The 23,366-nt window shown below is 46.6% G+C and overlaps 1 protein-coding gene across 12 annotated transcripts in view; it reads left to right on the top strand.

Annotated features, from left to right (window-relative positions):
- ZNF462 (zinc finger protein 462) overlaps window positions 1–23,366 on the top strand; it is a 132,155-nt gene that overhangs the window by 50,114 nt on the left and 58,675 nt on the right. For 10 of the 12 annotated variants that reach the window (XR_013999838.1, XR_013999839.1, XM_081151111.1 and 7 more), the window contains 6 exons: window positions 4,833–5,082; window positions 5,634–11,239; window positions 11,995–12,147; window positions 13,705–13,991; window positions 16,237–16,355; window positions 20,180–20,371. Coding sequence is in view for 10 of the 12 variants with exons in the window: in XM_081151111.1 (XP_081007237.1) it covers window positions 4,863–5,082; window positions 5,634–11,239; window positions 11,995–12,147; window positions 13,705–13,991; window positions 16,237–16,355; window positions 20,180–20,371 (6,577 nt within the window). In the remaining 2 variants the exon portion in view is untranslated. The remainder of the gene's footprint in view (window positions 1–4,832; window positions 5,083–5,633; window positions 11,240–11,994; window positions 12,148–13,704; window positions 13,992–16,236; window positions 16,356–20,179; window positions 20,372–23,366) is intronic. The other 2 variants (XM_081151108.1, XM_081151107.1) reach the window with 2 other exon arrangements.

Here is a 23,366-nt window from a genome sequence, read left to right as displayed (position 1 = left end):
AGAGTGGATTAATTAATGATTCTCCCCCTCCCACGTTTTTCATCCTAAGCATGAAAATTCCTCCTAAACCATGGTCTTGGGGCTTACAAATAGAAATGTTAACCTCCCTACACACCCCACAGCTTGTTGACTTCATCACATCAACAGTTTCCCATCTGCAAATACATTTGTAGAGTGATCTTGAAGCTCCTGATTTTTGTTTTTCTAGATGAACTATTTCAAAGTTTATGCATTCCACTACCTGTCCTTGGCTAATTGTTTTTTCTACTGGTAGGAAAGTAATAGGCACAAACAACAGGTGTTAAATAAAGCCCTTTATTAGAATTGTGATTCAGGAGAACTGGGGAGTTCAGTGTCGTATAAACCAAACTAGGTTTCTGGAGTGGACAGAGGAAAAGCACCTGATGGTGTTTCTGGTTGTTTCTCAAAGGCTTTGAAGGTTATAATTAGTTGCTGCTGAGTCCCTGTGGCTGGGGTGCTTCACAGCTTTATTTCTGGTCTGCAGTCTGGAAGTCAGAGGACAGGTTAGATCCAGGCAAGGCCTGTGTGTTTAATTTGGGCTCTTCCTGGAGACAGTTGGGATTTTGACTTGAAGACCAGGTTTCTGCTCCTGGGCCATGCAGACGTAAAGAACAGTGCCCACCAAGCTGACCGGGGCGAGCTTGGATAGCTGTAAAACATCAAGGGTGCCTCCCCCATCTCCAGTTACTTCTAGACAGTGAGTTGGAAAGAGTCACCGAGGAGCTGTGGATTGTCTCTTTTCACCTTCCCAGGAGGAAAACAAAGGCCTAATGGACCCCAGGAATCCTGAGTACAGAAAGTGTGTGGGCAGATGGTACATATTCAAATTGGTCTTCTTAAGGTGGAGAAAGAGCTACCTGTTTCCATAACTTCCCTTTCCCCATTCTCATGCGTGTATTCTAAACCTTTAACAAAACCTTTGGATTTTCTTTAAATATGACTTCAAGAGTTTGTCAGATACGGAAATTTGGATTTGGGGTTTCCCATCAAAACCTCACATTTTGAAATCCCAAAACTATAAATGTAAATTGAATTAATCAACAGCAGATAATAAGTAGAACTGAAGAGTAGTGAGTAATCAGGTGGTCTAGTGGTTTCACGTTAGGAGGACTGGGCACATTAGGGGTGAGGTTATTTGACAATGACTTCATAGTCACCTAGCCGGGGTCATCATGGGTGGCAGTCAGAGTCTAGTCGCCCGATGGAAATATTGTATTGGGGATGGGGAGATGGGGGGGTGCTTGTTTGATGTGTAGATTCACCTCGTGACCTTTTGAGGTAGCGTTTCTTTTTAGTTAATGTAGAAGCTTCTTCTGCCTTTGATTTTGCTGATTTGGTCAGTGAGGGGGGAAAAAAAACTGTTGCTAACCTCATTATCAGTATTTTTAAGTGAAGTAAGTAGATATGAGATGAAGGCTTTTGATTTTAAGTGCTCGTTTTGTAGCGGATCGGTCTAGTTTAGCCTCTTAGGGTTGCTGCTCCTCCTGGGTAGATGGAGCAGTCAATTACGCAGAGCATATTTCTCATCTTTTTCCTCGTTGTTGGTTTCTCAGAGGATTACCATCTGCTGCAGAAACATCCTCCGGTTGATGGATGGGTCGTCCTCGGGTCCAGTTTTCCTTGTCTCTCGCCACCCCTCTTCCCGTCCCCTCCTCTGCCTCTGCCTTCTTGCACATGGGCACCTCCTCAGTCTCAGGCACACCATGTTTCTGTTTCTTTGATTGTTTGGGCCACGCTGGCAATTTCTGTTTTCTTCTCCCGTCGGCGTCTTCAGGAGAAATGTGTACACAAAGACAAAATGGCTTTCAAAGGAGGCGACATTCTTATTTCTGTACTTGGTGCAGACATCAAATTGAAGGCCACTCAGCTGTACCCGACGCTGGTTCTCTCTGCAGCTTGGAGATTAACCTCTTCTAAGGCTCTGAGCTATTTTTGAGGTAGAGGCTGCAACAACATTAAAGCTAGAACCCATTAGGAAATCACTGTCATCATCTCTTCTTTTTCCAAATCAGCGGCTTTTTTTTCTCTTCTTTTTCTGATCTCATAACCCTTTAATCTCCTTTGTAGCATAACAAGGAGACTGTTGGTTTGTTTGCATCCAGCGAAGTTAGAATCCTTAACAGCTTCCAAAGACACCAAGGTGTCGGAGCACTGCACAGAGAGATGAATTTCATCTCTGGGTGGATGACTTAATGCTGAAGGTGCCCTGCTTTCCTTGTGCAGAACCGTCATTTGTGTTGATGTTGTGCAAACCAGGCTCCAACTTTTCCAAGAGACACAGCAGAAAGGCTTTTGTTGCATTATTTCTAAAGGCTTGAAGTTTCGAAGGGAAGAGATTTTGTTTTCCTCCCGGCTATACAATGGAGCTTTCAGAGAACCTCTTTTAAAAGGAATAGCTACAGCCTTTGTGTGGAAGGGTGTGTCTGTTGGCAGGGTCTGCTGATGCAGACAGACTGGCTGGTGATTAACAAAGGTCATTAGACTTTGGAATCTGGCAAGCAGCGTCGGATGGTATGTCTTCTGCGTGTGTGGAAGGACGACTCCCAAGAAGCCAAAGCATTCTGGAGGTTCCCCCACCCCACCCCCAAATCCTGCCGGAGAGCAGGGTCTGGTCCAGGGTCGTCCTGTAATAACCAGAGCTCTGCTGGGACTAAGGGACAAGCATATCAATCATGGGATGGATAATAGAACCTTTGGAGATCTTGGTGCATGACATTTGAGGAAGAGAGAGGTGCAGCTTTTTCGGAAAGGAATGAAAACAGTCCGTTCTTTGTTGGGAGGAGAAGAGCCTAGGAGGAGCCCAGGCTGCTCTTGGAGGCTCCTTGCGGATTGTGAGCCCAGCCGAATCCAGAGAAGCCATGTCGTGCTTGGAGCTAAAATGGCTCCTCCGAAGCTCAGGACGAGGGCAGCTCAGCGAGTCTTAGAGCTCCAGTGACGCAGGAGCTCCTATCTCTTGAAAGTGTGATAAACACATTCAGCAGAGCTGTGGCTTGTTTGGCTGAGATGAAAGGACTAAGCTTGGGGGATGGGGAGTGCACACTGGATGATCTGCTCTTTTTTTTTTTTTTTCTTCCCTGTGAAGTGTTCTAAATGCAGGAGTCGTCTGCACCATGGAAAAATTTGTTTTCAGGTCTAATGGACTGTGCGAAAGAAGTGGGGTGGGGCCTGGGTGACTGCTGTAATTTGATCCAGAGCTGATAGCAACCCTCTTCCACACAATTTGGGTTGGTGCTTAGACGTAAAAGCTTGTGTATCTGGAATATTGAGACTTAGATAGCTGGAAAGGCCCTGGTGCACAGTTCAGTGTTTATTGAAAAAGGAGAAATTGCCCAGGGAAAGAAGAGGAGGTGAATATCTGCGTCTCACTCTGCAAGCTCCGTCTGTCCAGAGCTGGACTTGCCAGAAGTTATTTTAGAAGGCGATCAGCAGGAGCGTTCTTGCATAGAAAATCCTCCTGCAATGGCTTCTTTTACTCCATGGACATCTCACTATACTTTGCTCTCCTGCAGAAATAATGTATCTTTTCCAATGAAAGCTGAGAAAATTGTCGCACAATGGAAGTATGGGAAGATTTATTAGCTCTTGGGCATCTGGTTCTAGATTGCAGTGACTGAGTAGAGTTTGCAAGACTGAGCTCCATGAAGTAGCTCACTCATAAAGATAACAACTGGATATCTCGACTCAGAATATATGTTAAAATAGTAAGGCGGCCTATACCTTCTACCTTTTAAACTTCTTAATGGTGGGACTCTCCACTGAGCTAGTGTGAAGCTATCTATATATTTCTGTCCCATAATAAATAGCAGAGTTAAGGTAGCTGGGCAAATTATTTTTTTTATTCTACATCAGGTTCGCAGCTTCTTTTTTTTTTTTTTTCTGTGTCCAAGTATACACTTCACATTTATAAAGGTGAGAGATCGGAAAAGATAGTCATGACTTAGAAGCCCCAAGTTTCTGTCTGTTGCCTTCATATAAATTGAGGCACCGAGGTGCAACTTTAAACAAGAAACTGGATTGCCATCTGAAAGTTGGTTGTTTGAGAACCTCATGAGAAATATTTTATGACCTAATTAGATTGGAGAAGCTGTTAGGTTATAATTGGTGGGTAGTAAAAAGCAAATAACCATTTAGCTCATAAAAGAAAAAGTGCCAACTAAAGTGTTTGGGGAAGGGAGGAAAGAGGTGTATCCCGATATTGGTTAAGATGTTAAATTTAAATAATAAAATTACTTTTTAAATTTTTATTTTTTCAAATGATTAAGATTAAAATAATAAAAGGTACAATAAAAGCTCTCTCTACCACCACTCTGAGATTCAATACTGTTTCACGATTTAGTGGTGAAGCATCAGTGTTAAAATATTTAAGTAGCAAATAAAGTTTGAAACTTCTTCTTTCTTCTGGATGGACACCCTCTGTACTTCTGAGAAGGTTCTAGTTCAAAAAAGAAAATGGGTCCAGGCCAGAACCAGAGTCAGAATTAACTTACCAAGGAATTTGAATTCGGTCAAGAAATTCAGAAACTCCTAAAACTTTGGAAGTTTCCTTGACAAATGGCATTTGAAGATACATTTATATCAAGCCATTAAAAGCTTATCTGTTTTTTTTTCCCCTTCTTTGAAGTTATGAAGTCAAGGACAACATCCCTGTTATGTCTGATTGCCTTCCTTTGGCCAGCGTTCCAACTGGTAGACTTTAGTAAGCAAAATCTGCCGATATTTGAAGTTATTCCATTAATGACTTCCAGCCCCATCAACTTGGGGGTTGCATTCCCTGCCTTTCTTAAGATGTTTCGTTGTGACTTGTGCCACAGGTCCCTGATGTGAGAGGGTAGACCTCGATCATGGAGGTGCTTCAGTGTGATGGCTGTGACTTCAGAGCCCCGTCCTATGAAGATCTCAAGGCACACATTCAGGATGTCCACACGGCATTTCTGCAGCCAACTGATGTTGCCGAAGACAATGCGAATGAGCCACGATCCGGGTCCATGAATGCCAGTAATCAGACCGAGGTGGAGTTTTCTTCTATAAAGGATGAATTTGCGATTGCAGAGGATTTATCAGGTAAATCTAGACTCAGCTCAGCGTATCTGATATATTTTAGTGTTCTCATCTATTTTGTGTCGGTGGCCTTGCTTCTTAATATACATGGCTTCTATTCTACAGAGTTTCTCGCTCTTTTGAGCCATTTTTGTGGTTTGGGCATCATGTTTCTCTTCTTAAGTTCCTAGGTTATTGTCCTGTCAGCTTCCTTGTGCCTCTTAGTTTTCTTTCCATTTGGAAAACAAGGTATCTTCTCTGAAAGTTCTAGAATGGAGATGGCAGTTGGTGAAACTCATGCTTTCATAGCTGTATGGCACATTAATAGAGATGAGATGAGAATTGTACCTAGAGTTGAACACCTGCATCTTAAGTCCGTGAGAAGCAATATGTGTATGTTCATTAATGCTTCATTAATATTCTTCAGGGCCTCATCTTGAGCTGTTAGGCCTTTTTAGTATGATGTTTATTAATGAAGAATAATTGAAAAGAAAAATTGATTTACATGATTGCATTTCTTAAATCTTTTTTGCTTTGCTTTGCTTGTCCCACTTAACCTTATGTTTTCTCTTTAGGTCAAAGTGCTACTGCATTGGGGACCGGAAGTTACTATGGCCACAGTACAGGATATTACGGTCAGCATGTTGCCCCTAATCCCAAGCCAACAAACAAGTTTTTTCAATGCAAGTTCTGCGTACGCTACTTCAGGTCAAAAAACCTCCTCATTGAACACACCAGAAAGGTCCATGGGGCTCAAGCTGAAGGGAGTTCAGTGGGACCCCCTGTTCCAGGATCCTTAAATTATAATATCATGATGCATGAGGGATTTGGAAAGGTCTTCTCTTGCCAGTTTTGCACATACAAGTCACCAAGGAGGGCGAGAATAATGAAGCATCAGAAAATGTATCACAAAAACAATTTGAAGGAGATCACTGCTCCCCCTCCCGCCCCTGCTCCCATGCCAGACCCTGTGGTCCCGCCTGTGTCCCTGCAGGATCCCTGCAAGGAACTGCCTGCAGAGGTTGTGGAGCGCAGCATCTTAGAATCTATGGTCAAGCCTTTGACCAAGTCTCGAGGCAACTTTTGCTGTGAGTGGTGCAGCTACCAGACCCCGCGCCGAGAACGCTGGTGTGACCACATGATGAAGAAACACCGTAGTATGGTCAAGATCCTTTCCAGCCTCAGACAGCAGCAGGAAGGGACAAATCTACCCGACGTGCAGAACAAGAGCGACCCCAGTCCCCCTTCCAACTCCACCTATCTGTCCATGAATGCTTCAAGCCGAGAGATACCCAACGCCAATGTCTCCAGCTTTAGGGGCTCCATCAGCAACTCCATCATGAGACCCAATTCTTCTTCTACTTCCAAGTATTCGCCCATGTCTTACCCTCAGATGAAGCCCAAGTCACCTCACAATTCTGGCCTTGTTAACTTGGCAGAGAGATCTCGTTACGGGATGGCCGACATGACCAATTCTCCTGCTGACCTGGAAACGAACAGCATGCTGAATGACTCTAGTTCCGATGAAGAACTCAATGAGATAGACAGCGAGAATGGTTTAAATGCTATGGATCACCAGACATCGGGCATGTCTGCAGAGCAGCTGATGGGCTCGGATGGCAACAAACTATTGGAGACCAAGGGGATTCCGTTTAGAAGATTTATGAATAGGTTCCAGTGCCCCTTTTGTCCTTTCCTCACCATGCATCGGCGCAGCATCTCCCGCCACATAGAAAACATTCACTTATCTGGAAAGACAGCTGTCTACAAATGTGACGAATGTCCGTTTACTTGTAAGAGCTCGTTAAAACTGGGGGCTCACAAACAGTGTCACACGGGTACAACGTCAGATTGGGATGCTGTGAATTCGCAGAGTGAAAGCATTTCTTCCTCACTGAATGAAGGTGTAGTGTCTTACGAGAGTTCAAGCATCAATGGTAGGAAGTCAGGGGTCATGTTGGATCCCTTGCAGCAGCAACAGCCGCCACCGCCACCACCACCACCACCACCACCTCCGTCACAGCCTCAGCCACCCCAGCTACAGCCGCCACATCAGTTGCCACCCCAGCCCCAGCCCCCACCGACGCAGCAGCCACCGCCCCCCGTGCAAGCCCCACCTCTGCACCCTTACAAATGCACGATGTGTAGTTACTCCACCACCACCCTGAAAGGGCTAAGAGTCCATCAGCAGCACAAACACTCGTTCTGCGACAACTTGCCAAAATTCGAGGGGCAGCCCTCCAACCTCCCATTGGAAAGTGAGACAGACAGCCACCCCTCTTCCAGCAACACTGTGAAGAAAAGTCAGACCTCAATTCTTGGGTTGTCCTCCAAGAACAATTTTGTAGCTAAGGCCTCTAGGAAGCTCGCTAATGACTTTCCTCTAGATTTATCCCCCGTGAAGAAGAGGACTCGGATTGACGAGATCGCAAGCAACCTGCAGAGCAAAATCAACCAGACCAAACAGCAGGAAGACGCCGTGATCAATGTCGAGGATGACGAAGAGGAGGAGGAAGACAATGAAGTGGAGATCGAGGTGGAGTTGGACCGGGAAGAAGAGCCAACAGAGCCAGTCATGGAGGTGCCCACTCCCTTTTCAGCCCAACAGATTTGGATGAGAGATGCCGGTGAGCCCCCGAAGGAGCCCAACTTCAGAAACGTCACCCACGATTACAATGCCACCAATGGGGCTGAGATCGAGCTCACGCTTTCTGAAGATGAAGAGGATTATTACGGCTCCTCAGCAAATTTGAAAGATCACCAGGTTTCCAATACCGCTCTGCTGAACGCCCAGGCTCCTATGTATGGAGCCGAGCACAATAATGAAAGTACAGACTTTAGTGACTCTGGAAGGCTTTACTATTGCAAACACTGTGACTTTAACAACAAATCTGCCCGGAGTGTCAGCACCCACTATCAGCGAATGCACCCCTACATTAAATTCAGCTTCAGGTACATCTTGGACCCCAACGACCACAGCGCGGTGTACAGGTGCCTGGAGTGCTACATCGACTACACCAACTTCGAAGATCTTCAGCAGCACTACGGCGAGCACCACCCCGAAGCCATGAACGTCCTCAACTTTGACCATTCGGACCTGATCTACCGGTGTCGGTTTTGTTCCTACACAAGCCCGAATGTTAGAAGCCTGATGCCACACTACCAAAGAATGCATCCCACGGTGAAGATTAACAACGCGATGATATTCTCGAGCTACGTCGTGGAGCAGCAGGAAGGGCTGAACGCGGAGTCCCAGACGCTGAGGGAGATTCTGAATTCAGCGCCCAAGAACTTGGCGACGTCCACGCCCGTGGCTCGTGGTGGCGGCATGCCAGCTGCGTTTAATAAGAACACTCCTTCAAAGACCTTTCCTCCAGAATGTGAAAACCAGAAGGACCCCTCCGTTAACACCGTGGTCGTTTACGACTGTGACGTTTGCTCGTTCGCGAGCCCCAACATGCACTCTGTCTTGGTGCATTATCAGAAGAAACACCCAGAAGAAAAGGCTTCCTACTTTAGGATCCAGAAAACCATGCGAATGGTGTCTGTGGACAGGGGCTCTGCCCTTTCTCAATTATCATTTGAGGTGGGTGCTCCAATGTCTCCCAAAATGTCCAACATGGGTTCCCCACCCCCCCCACCACCCCCACCACCAGACCTCAGTACTGAGCTTTACTACTGCAAACACTGTTCCTACAGCAATCGGTCAGTTGTGGGAGTGCTTGTCCACTACCAGAAAAGACACCCAGAAATAAAGGTCACTGCCAAATATATCAGACAGGCTCCTCCCACAGCTGCTGTGATGAGAGGGGCCGAGGGGCCCCAAGGCTCCCCTCGGCCGCCAGCCCCCATGCAACAGCTGAGCCGCAGCAGCTCCGAGAGGGATGTGCCCCCTGTGGAGAATGAGATGTTCTTTTGCCAGCACTGTGATTATGGGAACCGGACGGTCAAAGGGGTACTCATTCATTATCAAAAGAAGCACCGAGATTTCAAGGCCAACGCGGATGTGATCCGGCAGCACACGGCCACCATCCGAAGCCTCTGTGACCGGAACCAGAAGTCCGCCAGTTGTGTGCTCGTTGCCCCATCCAGTGTGGAGCGGGACAGAACGAAGCTGCGAGCGCTCAAATGCAGGCAGTGCTCGTACACCTCCCCCTACTTCTATGCACTGAGGAAGCATACCAAGAAAGACCACCCCGCCCTGAAGGCCACAGTCACGTCCATCATGCGGTGGGCATTTCTAGATGGCTCGATAGAAGCTGGCTACCACTGTGAGTGGTGCATCTATTCCCACAGGGAGCCCAGTGGTTTGCTCCTGCATTACCAGAGGAGGCACCCCGAGCACTACGTGGACTACACCTACATGGCCACCAAACTCTGGGCCGGGCCAGACCCATCCCCTCCCTCTCTCATGATGCCAGCTGAAGCCAAAACCTACCGATGCCGAGACTGTGTTTTTGAAGCTGTCTCCATCTGGGACATCACCAATCACTACCAAGCGTTCCACCCCTGGGCCATGAATGGTGATGAGTCGGTGCTGCTGGACATCATCAAGGAGAAAGATGTTCTCGAGGACCCTCTCCCTTCATCCGAAGAGTTAGTGGGCCCTGTGAATTGTGAAAGCAGTATGCCCGTGCCACTCCCCGAGCAGGAAGCTGAGTGCCCGGAGGACGCCAGGCTTTCCCCAGAAAAAAGCATCCAGCTCTCGTCAGCCAACCCTGCCATCTCCTCCACCCCGTACCAGTGCACGGTGTGCCAGTCCGAGTACAACAACCTGCACGGCCTCCTTACCCACTATGGGAAGAAGCACCCTGGCATGAAGGTGAAGGCTGCCGACTTTGCCCAGGACATCGACATCAACCCCGGCGCCGTCTACAAGTGCAGGCACTGCCCCTACATCAACACCCGCATCCACGGCGTCCTGACCCACTACCAGAAGCGACACCCGTCTGTCAAGGTGACCGCCGAGGACTTTGTGCACGATGTGGAACAGTCCGCCGACATCGCCCAGAACGACGTGGAAGAGACGAGCAGGATCTTCAAGCAAGGGTTTGGCGCCTACCGCTGCAAACTGTGCCCGTACACGCACGGCACGTTAGAAAAGCTCCGAATCCACTACGAGAAGTATCACAATCAGCCTGAATTTGATGTCTTTTCCCAGTCGCCCCCGAAGCTGCCAGTGTCCCTCGAGCCCGAGATAACCACTGAAGTGAGCCCCTCCCAAGTCTCCGTCACCGAGGAGGAGGTGGGAGAGGAGCCCATGTCCACTTCTCACTTCTCTACCTCGCACTTGGTCTCCCACACGGTATTCCGGTGCCAGCTCTGCAAGTACTTCTGCTCCACCAGGAAGGGCATCGCCAGGCACTACCGCATCAAGCACAACAATGTCCGCGCCCAGCCCGAGGGCAAGAACAACCTCTTCAAGTGTGCCCTGTGTTCCTACACCAACCCCATCCGCAAAGGGCTGGCGGCCCACTACCAGAAGCGCCACGACATTGATGCCTATTACACCCACTGCCTGGCGGCCTCCAGGACCATCAGCGACAAGCCCAACAAGGTCATCATCCCGTCCCCGCCCAAGGACGACTCCCCGCAGCTCAGCGAGGAGCTCAGGCGGGCGGTGGAGAAGAAAAAGTGCTCCCTGTGCTCCTTCCAGTCCTTCAGCAAGAAGGGCATCGTGTCCCATTACATGAAGCGCCACCCAGGGGTGTTCCCCAAGAAGCAGCACGCCAGCAAGCTGGGGGGCTACTTCACCGCCGTCTACGCCGACGAGCACGAGAAGCCGGTGCTGCTGGAGGAGGAGGAGAGAGGCAGCTTCGAGAAAGCCGAGGTGGAGGGAGGTGAAGCCCAGGAGATGGAGTGGCTCCCGTTCCGCTGCATCAAGTGCTTCAAGCTCTCCTTCAGCACGGCCGAGCTGCTGTGCATGCATTATACTGACCACCACAGCCGGGACCTGAAGAGGGACTTCGTCATCCTGAGCAATGGCCCCCGCCTGCAGAACTCCACCTACCAGTGTAAGCACTGTGATAGCAAACTGCAGAGCACGGCGGAGCTGACCTCACACTTGAACGTTCACAATGAGGAATTCCAGAAGCGTGCCAAACGTCAGGAGAGGAGGAAACAGCTTTTGAGCAAGCAGAAATATGCAGATGGTGCTTTTGCAGATTTCAAACAAGAGAGGGTAAGGATATGTTTTGATTTCCCTTCCCCCAGGAGGCCTCTCAGCACTGGTGCCCACATGCACTTCTTCGCTGCCAGCCAAACTGCTACAGGCTTCCTAGCGACTTAGCTTGCCAGAGAGCTCCATAAGTCAATTAAACATTTCGAGCTTGATTATCCCCATTCTATGCTCACTCTTCTCCACGGTCCTGTGCCCCTCCCACTCACTCCTCCCGAGGCTCCCCCGGGGAGGGTTGGGTTGGTTTCTCCGTATCTCTCTCTGCCAGTAGCCTTATCCGAAGCCTAGGTCCAGGACGACGCTCGCTCTCTTTCCTAAGGCAGTTGTGGGCTGTCTCTTGGTCTCATTAGCGCTTCTCAGCCATGTCTCGGTCTGCAGCGTTGCCACGCGAACCTAACATCTCAAGGAGTAGAGTTTTGTGTGCGTGTCAAGAAGCTCACTAATGGCGTAGCTATGCAACGTCTCGCCTGCGTAGTTGAAATGGGTTGCAAGCCAGATCACTTGGTGGCCGTGACGCCGAGGCTTCTGCACAGAAATCTTCTCACAAGTCGTAACGTACTCGGGTTCCAGAGACTTTGCATAGTAGGCAGTGTGCCACGACTCTGACGAATGTGTTATGTAAAAAATAACTCACGTATTGTCTCCCTTGGTTTTTAACCTGCTTTAAAATAAAACCTGCTAGTAAGCTACAAGAATGAATGCCAGCCGTTGAGGGAGGGCTCGGAGTACTACTGATGGCTACCACTGTATTTTACCAGCCTTTTGGTCACTTAGAAGAGGTGCCAAAGATCAAGGAGAGGAAGGTGGTGGGCTACAAGTGTAAATTCTGTGTGGAAGTGCACCCGACGCTCCGAGCCATCTGCAATCACCTGCGAAAGCACGTCCAGTACGGCAGCGTCCCCGCCGTGAAGGTGAGAACTGGGAAGGTCTGGATGAGCATTCCTGTGCGTGAGCCATTCGAGTTACTCATTAATCCCGTTGCTCAGAGCAGCTCAGGAGAGGGCGTCCGGAGTGTGCGCATTCCTGAGTTATGCTCAGATCGGTCTGGCTTGTTTTGATTTCTTTGCAGGTTGGATCTCCCTCATCTCGCGTGTCTCAACCCGGTCGCGTTACGATCTGGTTCCCTTCCACGTGGATAGTTTGGTGGAAACAGAAGATCTGGGCCTCTTGGTGCAGGAGGAGGCTTTGGGTCGCCCTTCTCTTCTGCATTTAGTGCCGTTAGGTGTTTGCTCTTCCGAGCGGCCCAAGCTCTTGAGAGGAATCAAGTGGGTTCTGTTCCCATCATCTTCGGCTCCTCCCACTGCCTGACTTCTTACTGTTCTTTCTCATCAGCCTGGCGATGCAGAGTCCAGGAGAATCCATCCGTCTTTTACTTATCCTGGGTCCTCTGAGGAGCGGGAGAGACACTAAACCTAAAACTAAAAGCCTTAAGTCACAGTTGGCCCTGAGAACCTGTTGACCTGACTTGTCTCCCATCTCCTCTCCCTGCTGTTACTGACAAGTGCTGTCCCTCTCCCCCGACCTTTCATTTTCATAGGCCGCCTGTTTTGAACACCTTAAGCCTAGTAGCGGCCACTGTTCCGATAAGCACGCTGCCTCCCCTGCCTTCCAGGACATGTCAAAGCGCTTGTCATTTCTGAGCGGAAAAGTTAGTTCAGGGCTCTGCTCGTCCTCTCTGGATATGTGAATATATTTTCGCCATCCAGCCCTGTTTGTGTCCTGTTCTCCAACATGGTGTGGAGGCAAAGCTTCTGCTTTTCTCCTCTGAAGACTGAAGCCACCTGGCCGTTGGCAGAGCAGTGGCACCCGGGGGCAGCAGTGGTCGGCGTTTTCCCTGCCACTGTGCTGTGTCCCAGCCTTGGACTCATTCAGGGGAGACAGAGTGGCTCTTCCTCTAATCAGTAATCCAAGGAGCCACCTCAAAGCAGGAGTGACTTAAAACCAGGCTGCAGTGTAATTTTTTGAATTGATTGCATAGCAACCTTCAGGCAAGGGCTGAAGTCGCCGTCTGTGGGGTAGGGATGAGCATGAGGGCCAGAGGGCAGGATCTTTCACTTTCCTTTATTTCCCAAGGATGCCCAAACTACCCAGCTTGGGTCCCTTCCTCCTTTCCTTTTTCTTTCTCTGAGCTGAACCCTAACCCTGCTTTATGTCAGTTCAGGTGAGATCGCAATTTGAATTTTTTTTTAAGATGGGAGATAAGTGAGCGAACCGTCTTCCAAGTGGGAGAACCCTTCTCTCCATATTTCCCAGGCAGTAGCACCCTGTGTCCGGATATGATGCCCCAAAACCGCCACCACTGCATGACGAACGGCCGTCGGTTTTGCCATGCCTCTGGGGGGCGCCGGAGAGGCAGGGAAGGCAGCTGATGAGTGTGGGAGAGTGAAGGGAGAGGAGGAATGCTGGGGCAGATGATGATGGATATTTATTTTGTTGGTGGGGCATGTGTGTGTGTGTGGTTCTCTTAGCAGGAGGCTGAAGATCCTTCCCACTTATTCCTGGATGGATTGGAAGCAGCCAAAGATGCAAGTGGCGGCCTGGTGGACCGGGTGGATGGTGAACACTGCTTGCTTGATGGAATGTTGGAGGATGAGACCCGGCCGGGGGGATACCATTGTAGTCAATGTGACCGAGTCCTGATGTCCATGCAGGGGCTGCGTTCTCATGAGAGGAGCCATCTGGCCCTGGCCATGTTTACCCGCGAGGACAAGTACAGCTGCCAGTATTGCTCCTTTGTCTCTGCTTTCAGGCACAAGTAAGTGCTATCGAGGGGTCGCAAGTGGTACCTGGGAGGAGGTGTCCTAGCGGAAGACAGCTAAGTGAGGGTGGGAGAAGCTTGGAGGAGTAAGCAGGTGCTGCTTATGGTTCACGGCTGCTGTCTAGTTGGCTGTTACCTTGAACTTCATCTGTTAAATGGGGCTAAGAACAGGAGATGGCTTGGTTGATATTAGATTTGACTAATGCAGGCTTTTTTTTTATGATAGTTTTGGAGGTATGGCTATGATTTACACAAAGAAAGATCAGAGAGTAGATAAGTTTACTGGTACATCTGTCAGAATTCACCCAGAACCTAAGTCATCATTTGAGGGGTAAGTTCCGTTTGGGAAATTGAGTGACTAGGAGGTAAAATTAGGACCATTAACCTAACAGTCCTTGATATTTTTAAAAAGACCTTGAAAGGTAGGTAAGTTGATGGGTGCCAAAGAGATGCTTGAAGTTCAGGGTGGTTGAGGAGGGGGAGCTTCCCGTTGCTCGCCACGGCTTGGAAATTGTAAATTTGGGCGTTTTGTGTAAGGCTTTTCAGGGGGATGAGAAGAGGGATAGTTCTAAGAAGAAACAACTTTTTGTTGCCTTTCTCTGCCGAGTGTGTACAAGAGAGAGAAATGTTCTATCCCGTGTTCTGCAGTCTTGGATGAAGGTGACTAATTGTGAGACTGACATGCTGTTTATTTTTATGATAATTGGAAATAAATGATGGGCTGTTTGCTTCTCTAAAAAGACAAAGTGCTAGTTAGTGGATGTGGAAAGGCAAGGGGAGGCAGTGCTTCTGCAGAGGTTAGGACGGGTTATAAACCATTATTATTATTCTGAGCCGAATATCTAATCTTTGTCATCAGATCCAGGCACTGGCATGAAACTTGTGTAGTTCTCATCAATTCCATAAGTATTTTTTTAGCAGCATCTATCACATTCTCTGGCACACAGCAGCACCTCAGTAAATCATTGTGAATAAGTGAATATGGCCTCATGCTAGGCAGGGTGCGGGAGGCTTTGGGGGAAAGTAAAGATGAGTAGGACGTGGTCAGTGTTCTAAGGGAAGGTAGGGTCTAGCCAGGTGAGCGAGCAGACTCTGCATGAGAAGGCACATGTCTTTAAAAAAATGTATGTCAATAAAATGCTATGAAGTTTCAAAGAGGGGAAATGTTACATCACTTTGGAAGAATCAGGAAGGTTTTATGGAGTGAGGAGCATTTGAGTCAAGTCTTAAAGCAGGAAGATAAGACTTGAATCCTTTGGAAAGGACACGTGATATGGAGGAAAAGACAAGAACACAAGCCTGGGGATGAGAGTGAAGCCCCCGGGGACCCAGTTGGTTGTCCATTTTGACTAATCTGTAAGTTATATAAGAAAGGAAAACTAGAAGGTAAAGGCTAGGAGCAGAGACCATATTTGGAGTCTTTGCTCGATTAGTACTTTATAATTTACATGACTAGTAAAGGAAGACTCAGAGGAGTGCAGTCCCCGTAAGGGCTAACATTTATGGAGCCTCACTATGTACTAAGAACTTTGATGTGTGATCTCGTTTCATTCTCAGAACAGCCCTATGAGGTATGGTCCTATTATTATCTCCATTTTATATAAGAAAAGTCAAGGCCTTTTAGTATAGAGAGTTTACATAACTTGCCCAAGGCCACACCGCTTATCAGCCATAGCTGGGATTTGATCCCACGCAGTCTGACTTCTTAGCGCATCCTCTTGAGTTGGGAAAAAAATGATAGGGGAGACCAATGAGGAGGCAGTGATAGTAGCTGATCCAGGGAGTGAGGACTGAATTTGAGGAATGGTTGAGGGAACTGGGATCTGCCTGACTTGCAAAAATGGACTTAATGTAAAGGATGAGGGGCAGAGTAGAGTATAGATAGCACACAGATTGTCAGTCTGGTTGGCTGAGAGAATGGTAGTGCCCTTTATTGAAACTAGGAAATGAAAAAGAGAATTTGTTTTGGAGAAAAGAAAACAGGTGGTTTTGGTTGGGGCGGGTTGAGTTTAAGATAGCTAAAGGACACCCGGAGGGAGATGTCCAGAGGCCATTGAAAGGGCTGCCTTGGAGCGCAGGAGAACTGTTTGTTTAGTTGGTAAGCAGCACCACTCCCAATGAGTCCTTTACAGTGGACTCTAGTTCTCTGGGGTAGTGATACAAATTAGGGCAATGAGAAAATGTTACACAAAGTTTTTAATCCTGTTCTTTTCTTTTTGTTTGTTTGTTTTTCTTCATCAAGTTTGGATCGCCATATGCAAACCCACCACGGACACCATAAACCATTCCGATGCAAACTCTGCTCTTTCAAGTCCTCCTACAACAGCCGGCTGAAAACACACATACTCAAAGCTCATGCTGGTGAGTTTGCATTCGTGATGCACGAGTCTTCTGAGTTTGAAATCCAGTGGTCTTCACTGAGTGAAATTTTAAAAGTCTGTTGTCCTACACATGAGAATAAGTTATTCTTGAGAAGGTTGCATGTTTAGTTTTGTTTTAATTGAATAAAAAAAAATGAAAGAATCTCCCGAAGTCAAAATAATGCCAAGCCCACATCACCCATGTCATGGTTGATTCATGCTACTAACAGCTTCTGTTTGTTAAGAGAAATTTCTAAATTCCCGAGCCTTTCTAATGGAAATGCAAGAATTGTTACACCCACTAAAGATAATCCCCAACTAAAATAATGTCGTAATCTTGAGGAAGTTCAAAGGGAACAAAGAGAACTCAAGATGTGTAGTTAGATTTTTATGAGATGCCTTAGATAAAAGATAAGTGACTTTGGGTCATGAGTGTCCTGGAGCTACACTGGTCTCCATCCCTCTATCGTTCCATCTCATTGTGCTTCTCTCAGGCACCCCTTACCTGCTAACGTTCATCATCTGATTTAATCCTCATGACACTTAAAGGGTAGGTGATACTCTGATTCTTTTAAAAGTCGAATCTCCTCCCTGAGTTTCCTCAGCTGAGGTATTTAGATCCTAGTTTGAAAATTTGCAGCTAGAATCCTCATTTATTAGCTTCCCTTGTGTGGTTATAAAACCCACCCAGAACCTGAGTCCTTCCTTCACTTTGGCCATCTCCTCATTTCCTGTGGAAATAAGGTCTTGTCTCTCTGCTGTCTCCCGAGTGTTGGGTCCTGTTGAACTGGCTTAATGCAGTAAAACTACTGAAGTCTTCCAGATGCCCTGGGCCCCACGGGGGTTGGAGGGATGGGACAGGGAGATTAGCCAAATGGGCTTTTTCTCTATCTGTTAGTATTTTTATATCTCCAGGAAAATTCCACTAAAGTTCATGGAGTGAGAGGCTTTGGGGTTCAAGCCATTCTTTGCTAACTGTATATTGTAAATTACTCAGCTGGGACACCGTCCTGGTGTTTTTCCCATAGGCCTCAGCCTTGTCAGAAGCACTTTCGCAGTGAGAGCTGGGTAAATGATTCGGCCTGTAGGAAGGGCTTTGAAGGAGTGCCAGAGGCTGCACACTGGCTCCAGGGCAGAGCTGAAGTGTATGTTCTTGGAGCTGGCCGAGCAGACTGGCCTTCTGTGCTCCCTGGTTGGAGAGAAGGAAGCATCCAGAGAGAGGGAGTGGGGGCAACGTAATTCAGCTTTCTATGCACCTGGGAACCCTGAGATCCACGAATGGCCCTTAGCCACTGACCGTGGCTTAAAGAAAGCCAATGCATTTTGCAAAGGACTCTTGACTCATCTTGCCTGTTGTAGATGGATTATTCTGTTTTATTTTAAAGGATAAAGAATCATGTAGACGAACCACATAACCTGGATATAGATTCTCTCTCAAGTTGCGCTACTTAGAACCACTGAACAAAGTTCATATAGCCAGGTTTGGATTAAAAAAATTGAAAAATGGAATCAGGAGAGTAGCGGTATTATATATAATATTATATATTATACAAGGTTGGACAAAAGTAGGTTTACAGTTGTTTGTATGGAAAGTAATACAATAGCCAATAAATAATACTAGAATAAACTCTATTTTGCATACTCACAACTGTAAACCTACTTTTGGCCCACCCTAGATATGTAGAATATGTACATAATGTGTATATACATAGTACTCATATATAATATTATTAAATCCCATTGTTCGTGGCCCAGCATTGTCCTGTAACTCCTAGGTAATTGTTGGGTGGGCAACTGATGGGTGTCCTTTTTGGATCCTCTGACTTCTTTGAATGTCTGTTCTGCCTTGGGCTGTAGCATGTTGCATAAATCAAGGTTTGTTTCAAGACTTTCTTGGAAATGCAAGCTCTGGGGGTCATCAGTAGTGAAAAGGAAGCTTAATGCAGAACTTGGGATGCTGGCGTCACCTCACATGTGAAACCATTGAGTGGCAGGGGGGTAGCCCTCTCAGCTGGGTGAAGCAAGGGCAGAGGTTTACCTTCCAGTTCCTGCTTCACTTAGTAAACTGGAGACGTCAGCTCTGCCCTCAGCACCGCCCTCAGGTGTTCACTGGCCCAGAGAACTTTCATAACCATAGAGCCTTTCTTCTTCTCTTATTCCTCTACTTCCTCCTCTTTCATCTCTTCTGGCTTTTAAATTTCACCTTCAAAATAAATTTTAAAACCCTGGCCGGTATGGTTCAGTTGGTCGAGCATTGTCCTGTGTGTGGAGAGGTCACTGGTTCGGTTCCTGCTCCTCCGGGCACATGCCTGGGTTGAGGGCTCGATCCCCAGTAGGGGGCGTGCAGGAGGCAGCCAGTCGATGTTTCTCTCTGTCTTCCCTTCTCCTTTCCTCTCTCTCTAAAATCAATAAAAACATATTTAAAAAATAAATAAATGTATTTTAAAAGTACATGTTGATTAGAGAAAATTTGAAAAGGAAAGAAATATAAGCAGTCGTCCAGAATCTTATTTAGATAAGACCACTGTTGTTAACATTTGATAGTCTTTCCTTTCAACCATTTCCTCTATAATTATTTTTAACAATTGTGATTATAATTTAATCTAAAATATATTATGTGTTCCTGTGTATTTTTCTGTGTATTTTATTTTTCTGGGTTATTATAAACTCTTTAAGAAAATGATAATTCATCAAGAACATAGACCCATACTTACTTAATCATTTCCCTATTGTTGGAAATTTAGGTTGTTTCATATCTTTTCAAGCATAAATAAATGTTTATTTCCAAATAAAGCTTTGTACATAATAAAGGATATTTCCTTAATATAAACTCTCAGAAGTGGAGTTACGCACTACAGGCATGACTATCCGAAGCCTATTGTTAGAAAAAGTAAAATTACTTTCTGAGTCGATTGTGCCAGGGTAACATAACAACATAAGCATGCCCATTTCACACCCTCACTTCTGAAAATGCAACTAATTGAAAAACTGACTTAGGGCAAAGTTAAATCATGCTCTAATTCAATTTAGTCATAGTGATTTGTGCTGTGTTTCAGTGGTATAAAAATACTTAAAAGAAAAATACTTATTCTAACTGAAATATCCTGTTTATTGAAGAAAGTGGAGATACACACACACGTACACACACATCTATACATATACACCTCTCTTATTTTAAAAAAATGACTCATCTTTACTCATTTCTTTATTATTGATTATATAGGAAAATGGAGTTTTATGCTGAGGTTTATGAACTGTTCCAGAAAAAACAAACCCCACTGTAGGATGTGTAGAATCGAGGAGGTGGTGTGTAGTCAGCAGGGACGTGGAGGAGACTTAGCACAGTAGGCTCGCACCGAGTGACTGTCCTGGAAGGCCACCGATAGGCCCTGGAAGAAGAATTCGGCGCGTTATTTCCTGATGATGATGTTAGGGCAGCCGTGGGTGAACACCGACCCGGCCGTCTCTAGTATGGAGAGGGAGGAGGCGGATTGGGAGGCCTTCTGATGGGAGGTACCGCAGAGGACGTAGTACAGACACCTGGTTTCCATCCCAGTGGAGGAACAGCCCATCGGCTCCTCCACGTAAGTAGAGCGTGGAAGGAAAAGGAACCAGGTCACCTGATTATGGAGCTCCTCGAAGAGTTTCCATCCCGAAGGAGTGCTGCGGCTGCGGGAATGGGCGGGGGGTGGTCCGTGCGGGCTCTTAGGCCCTGAAGCTGGCGAAGCTCTTCCATCGAGTGAATTAACCATGCTGTTCTGTTTCCCGCCCCGCCTGATGCCCTCCTTTCCTCTTTTCCTCTTGTCTGTCCCCCCCATCCTCCAGGTGAACATGCCTACAAATGTTCCTGGTGCTCGTTTTCCACCATGACAATCAGCCAGTTGAAGGAACACTCCCTCAAGGTCCACGGAAAAGCCCTGACCCTCCCCAGGCCACGAATTGTCAGTCTCCTCTCCTCACACAACCACCACTCCTCCCAAAAAGCTGCCCCGGCCGAAGAAGTGGAAGACTCCAATGGTAAAATGGGCTGCCAGCCAGAGCTAACCACTTCGGGTTGAGGTGGGCTGGGACTAATTGCCAATCATTCTTTCTAGAAGCGTATCTGACCCAAAAACATGACGGTTCAAGTGAAGGAAGAATCATGAAAGGGTTGAAATGGTATAGGAGTTGGAGTTGGAAGGTGTTGGGAACTCGGGGTGCGGGGTGGGTGCCAGCACACGTGAGCATTGCCTGGGGAAAGAGCAGGAGGTGAGGGATGGGCTAGTGTTGGGTTCTTCCACTGTGGTTGTGAGCAAGAAAGAGGGTGGGATACCAGACAGATTTGTTTCTTTGTTTACTTATTTATAGCCTGTCTTGTTCTACATATATATGTGTGTGTGTATACACACACACACACACACACTGGGGTGTGAGATACGTAAGTTAACTACACAGAATTCAGAGTGGGAATGGAAAGGGTGAATGGGTGGGGCAAATGTGTCTGATTGGGTCACAAGGTGATTTAGGGGTAATGCCGTGAGTTTTTCCATAGCTAAAGGATGTTGAGAAAGCATCAGTTGGGAGGAAGGTTTAACTGCCCAGTTTTGGAGGCTCAGAAGAAATACAGGAAGCCATGGAGGGAGGCTCCTCACTGGCAGGGTAACCAAAGCTGGAGGGGGGAGGAAGAGAGATCATTATAGGTGTGGCATAGAGAGGAAAGGGGTCATTTATGGTTTTGATCAGACCAAGAAACTGAGGTGTTTTGGTTACTCAGCTCACCTCAGGTGAGTACAGAATCAGGTATGTCGGAGAGGAGGAAGTCTGCAGATTCTGAGAGGTGCAGAAGACCTTAGAGCTGTTCTCTCCCTTGTCCCTCTAATGCCCAGTCCCTTCCCCAGCATCTCTAATAACCAGTTATTTCCCACTAGCTTGAATACGTCCCAGGTCAGGGAACAGGCTCTTTCCCAAGGTCTGCTGTTACGTTCTTGGGAGGAGCTCAGTGGACTCAAAGAAAGTTCATGGGCTCTTGGGAACAAAGGCTTGGCTTTGAATCTTACTTCTCTCAATGCCAATTATGTTTTCCTGGGCAATCTTAGCTTTCTATACCCACATATAAAATTGGGTACAGATAACTGTTTATCTTGAAAGATAAATGAGAAAAGGTGCACTAATGCGAATTAGGTGAAATGCCTAATACGACATCTGACACGTGGTGTGTCACAAGTGGTCATTTTGTTCCTGTGATTCTCACCCTTTGATTGAAATTCTGGCCTTTGGGACCTTTGATAAGAAGCATGAATTTTGGGTTATTTTTAATGTAAGGGTTTTAAAAATATTGACTTTTCAAGTAACCTGAAGATCTGACAGCCCAACATGTCAACATGGTCTAATTATCAGATTATCGAGGGAGTAAATGAGTGGTTTTTATTCATGAAGTCTATAAGAAGACAACTGTAGGAGGGAGAGGAACGGTAAGTCCTGAGACTAACAGCTACCTGTATTGAGGCGTAGAACTTGGTGGCCTTTCCTTTCTTTTCAAGTCATTAAACACTATATTACACTCAATGGCTTCTACCTGGTATTCCTGTCTTAAAGGATTTCTGTTTAACAAAGGAGGTTTGTTATGGTGGCTGTGGCTTGTGATGAGGTTAGCATACTATCTCCTCAACTGTTGTGTAGTAGTTGAAAATATAGAAGGAAGTCTGTGTGGTTGTTTTCCGGTTCCATAGCTGAAGTGGGGGAGAGTACATGTGAAAAGGTACAGAAAATGTTCCCTGTGCATCTTGAGGTCCTGTGTGTTGGAAAAGATTGGTATGTTGCAGCAAAAGGCAAAATACAGTTTCATGTGAATTTAAGATCTTCACTAATATGATTTTTAATGAATTGCTTTCATCTGAAAAGGAAGCTAAGCCTCTGGAGCCATTTGGGTGAAACTGATCTATCCAAACACCATTTCCAGCAAAGACCTTACCTGGGACATTTCTCTCAATGTCATACTTTCCTTTTCCTTTGTCTTTCTCACTTGAAAGGTGGGTCTCAGTCACAGGACAAGGGAATCCCACAGACCTTTCACTGCGTGGGTTATCTTTCTCCGAGTAGGCTAGGAAGCGTTAAGTTCAGTCAACCCTGAGTCCATACTCTGTACCAAGAGCTATACTGTACATAGAAGAATAAGACATGGGTAGAGTACCAGAACCATTCTGTTCCCCCAACAACTTAAAATCAGATATTTAGAAGATGTATCAGTACCTGTAGCTGAAGTAATCACAACCCTAAGCCAGAGACCTAACCTTGGCGGGTGGGGGTGGATTTCAGGTTCTTGGAAGCGAGACTAGGTTGGGACCTTGGGGAAGGTGGTCACAGAGTCATGATGATACGATATTGAGCAACTCTCTGCATAACACAGTCTGTCTTTATTCAGCCACAGGAAGATAATTTGCAATATATAGAAGTGGGTTTTTTTTTTCTTTCTAAAGAAAGAACACAGTGAGTGTGAAAGCCCTGGATGGCAACTATGTAGTGAGGCCTGTGCTGTTTTTAACATATAAATAGCCAATGTCAATGGGCCAGAAGTGATTCATTTAACTTAATCAAAAAAACTTGATTAGAGGGTGGGGTAAACAGAGAGAAGGCATTGAATGGGCTCTTCTCGTGAATGAATAATTTCGTGGAAAGAATAATTGATAGTTTATTCATTCGATAAATATTTTCTCGAACCCTTACTATTGGTCTTTCATAGTCCTGGATTCTCAAGAGTGATGGAGGATGTCGAAAATGAGATGACCGTGTACTAGGGCGCTGAATAGTGGATTCCTTTAAGTGGCTAAGTCTGGGGGATGAATAAACAGCTGTGGGGCTAGACAGTAGCCTGTAAATCACGCCTTGAACGGTGTTTGAAACACGCATGTGAAATCCACTTGCACATTTTAATAGGGAGAAGCCGTGGGGCTATTGGCTCTCAGTTAAGGTTTCCCACACTGCAGATGCCAGGACACTGTTGAACACAAGAACCAAAAATGTGTTGCAGGCCTGG

Source organism: Miniopterus schreibersii, assembly GCF_964146895.1.
Source record: "Miniopterus schreibersii genome assembly, chromosome: 11".
NCBI lineage: Eukaryota > Metazoa > Chordata > Mammalia > Chiroptera > Miniopteridae > Miniopterus > Miniopterus schreibersii.
The sequence above is the reverse complement of the archived record's forward strand: the minus strand, read 5'-3'. Positions and strand labels throughout refer to the sequence as shown.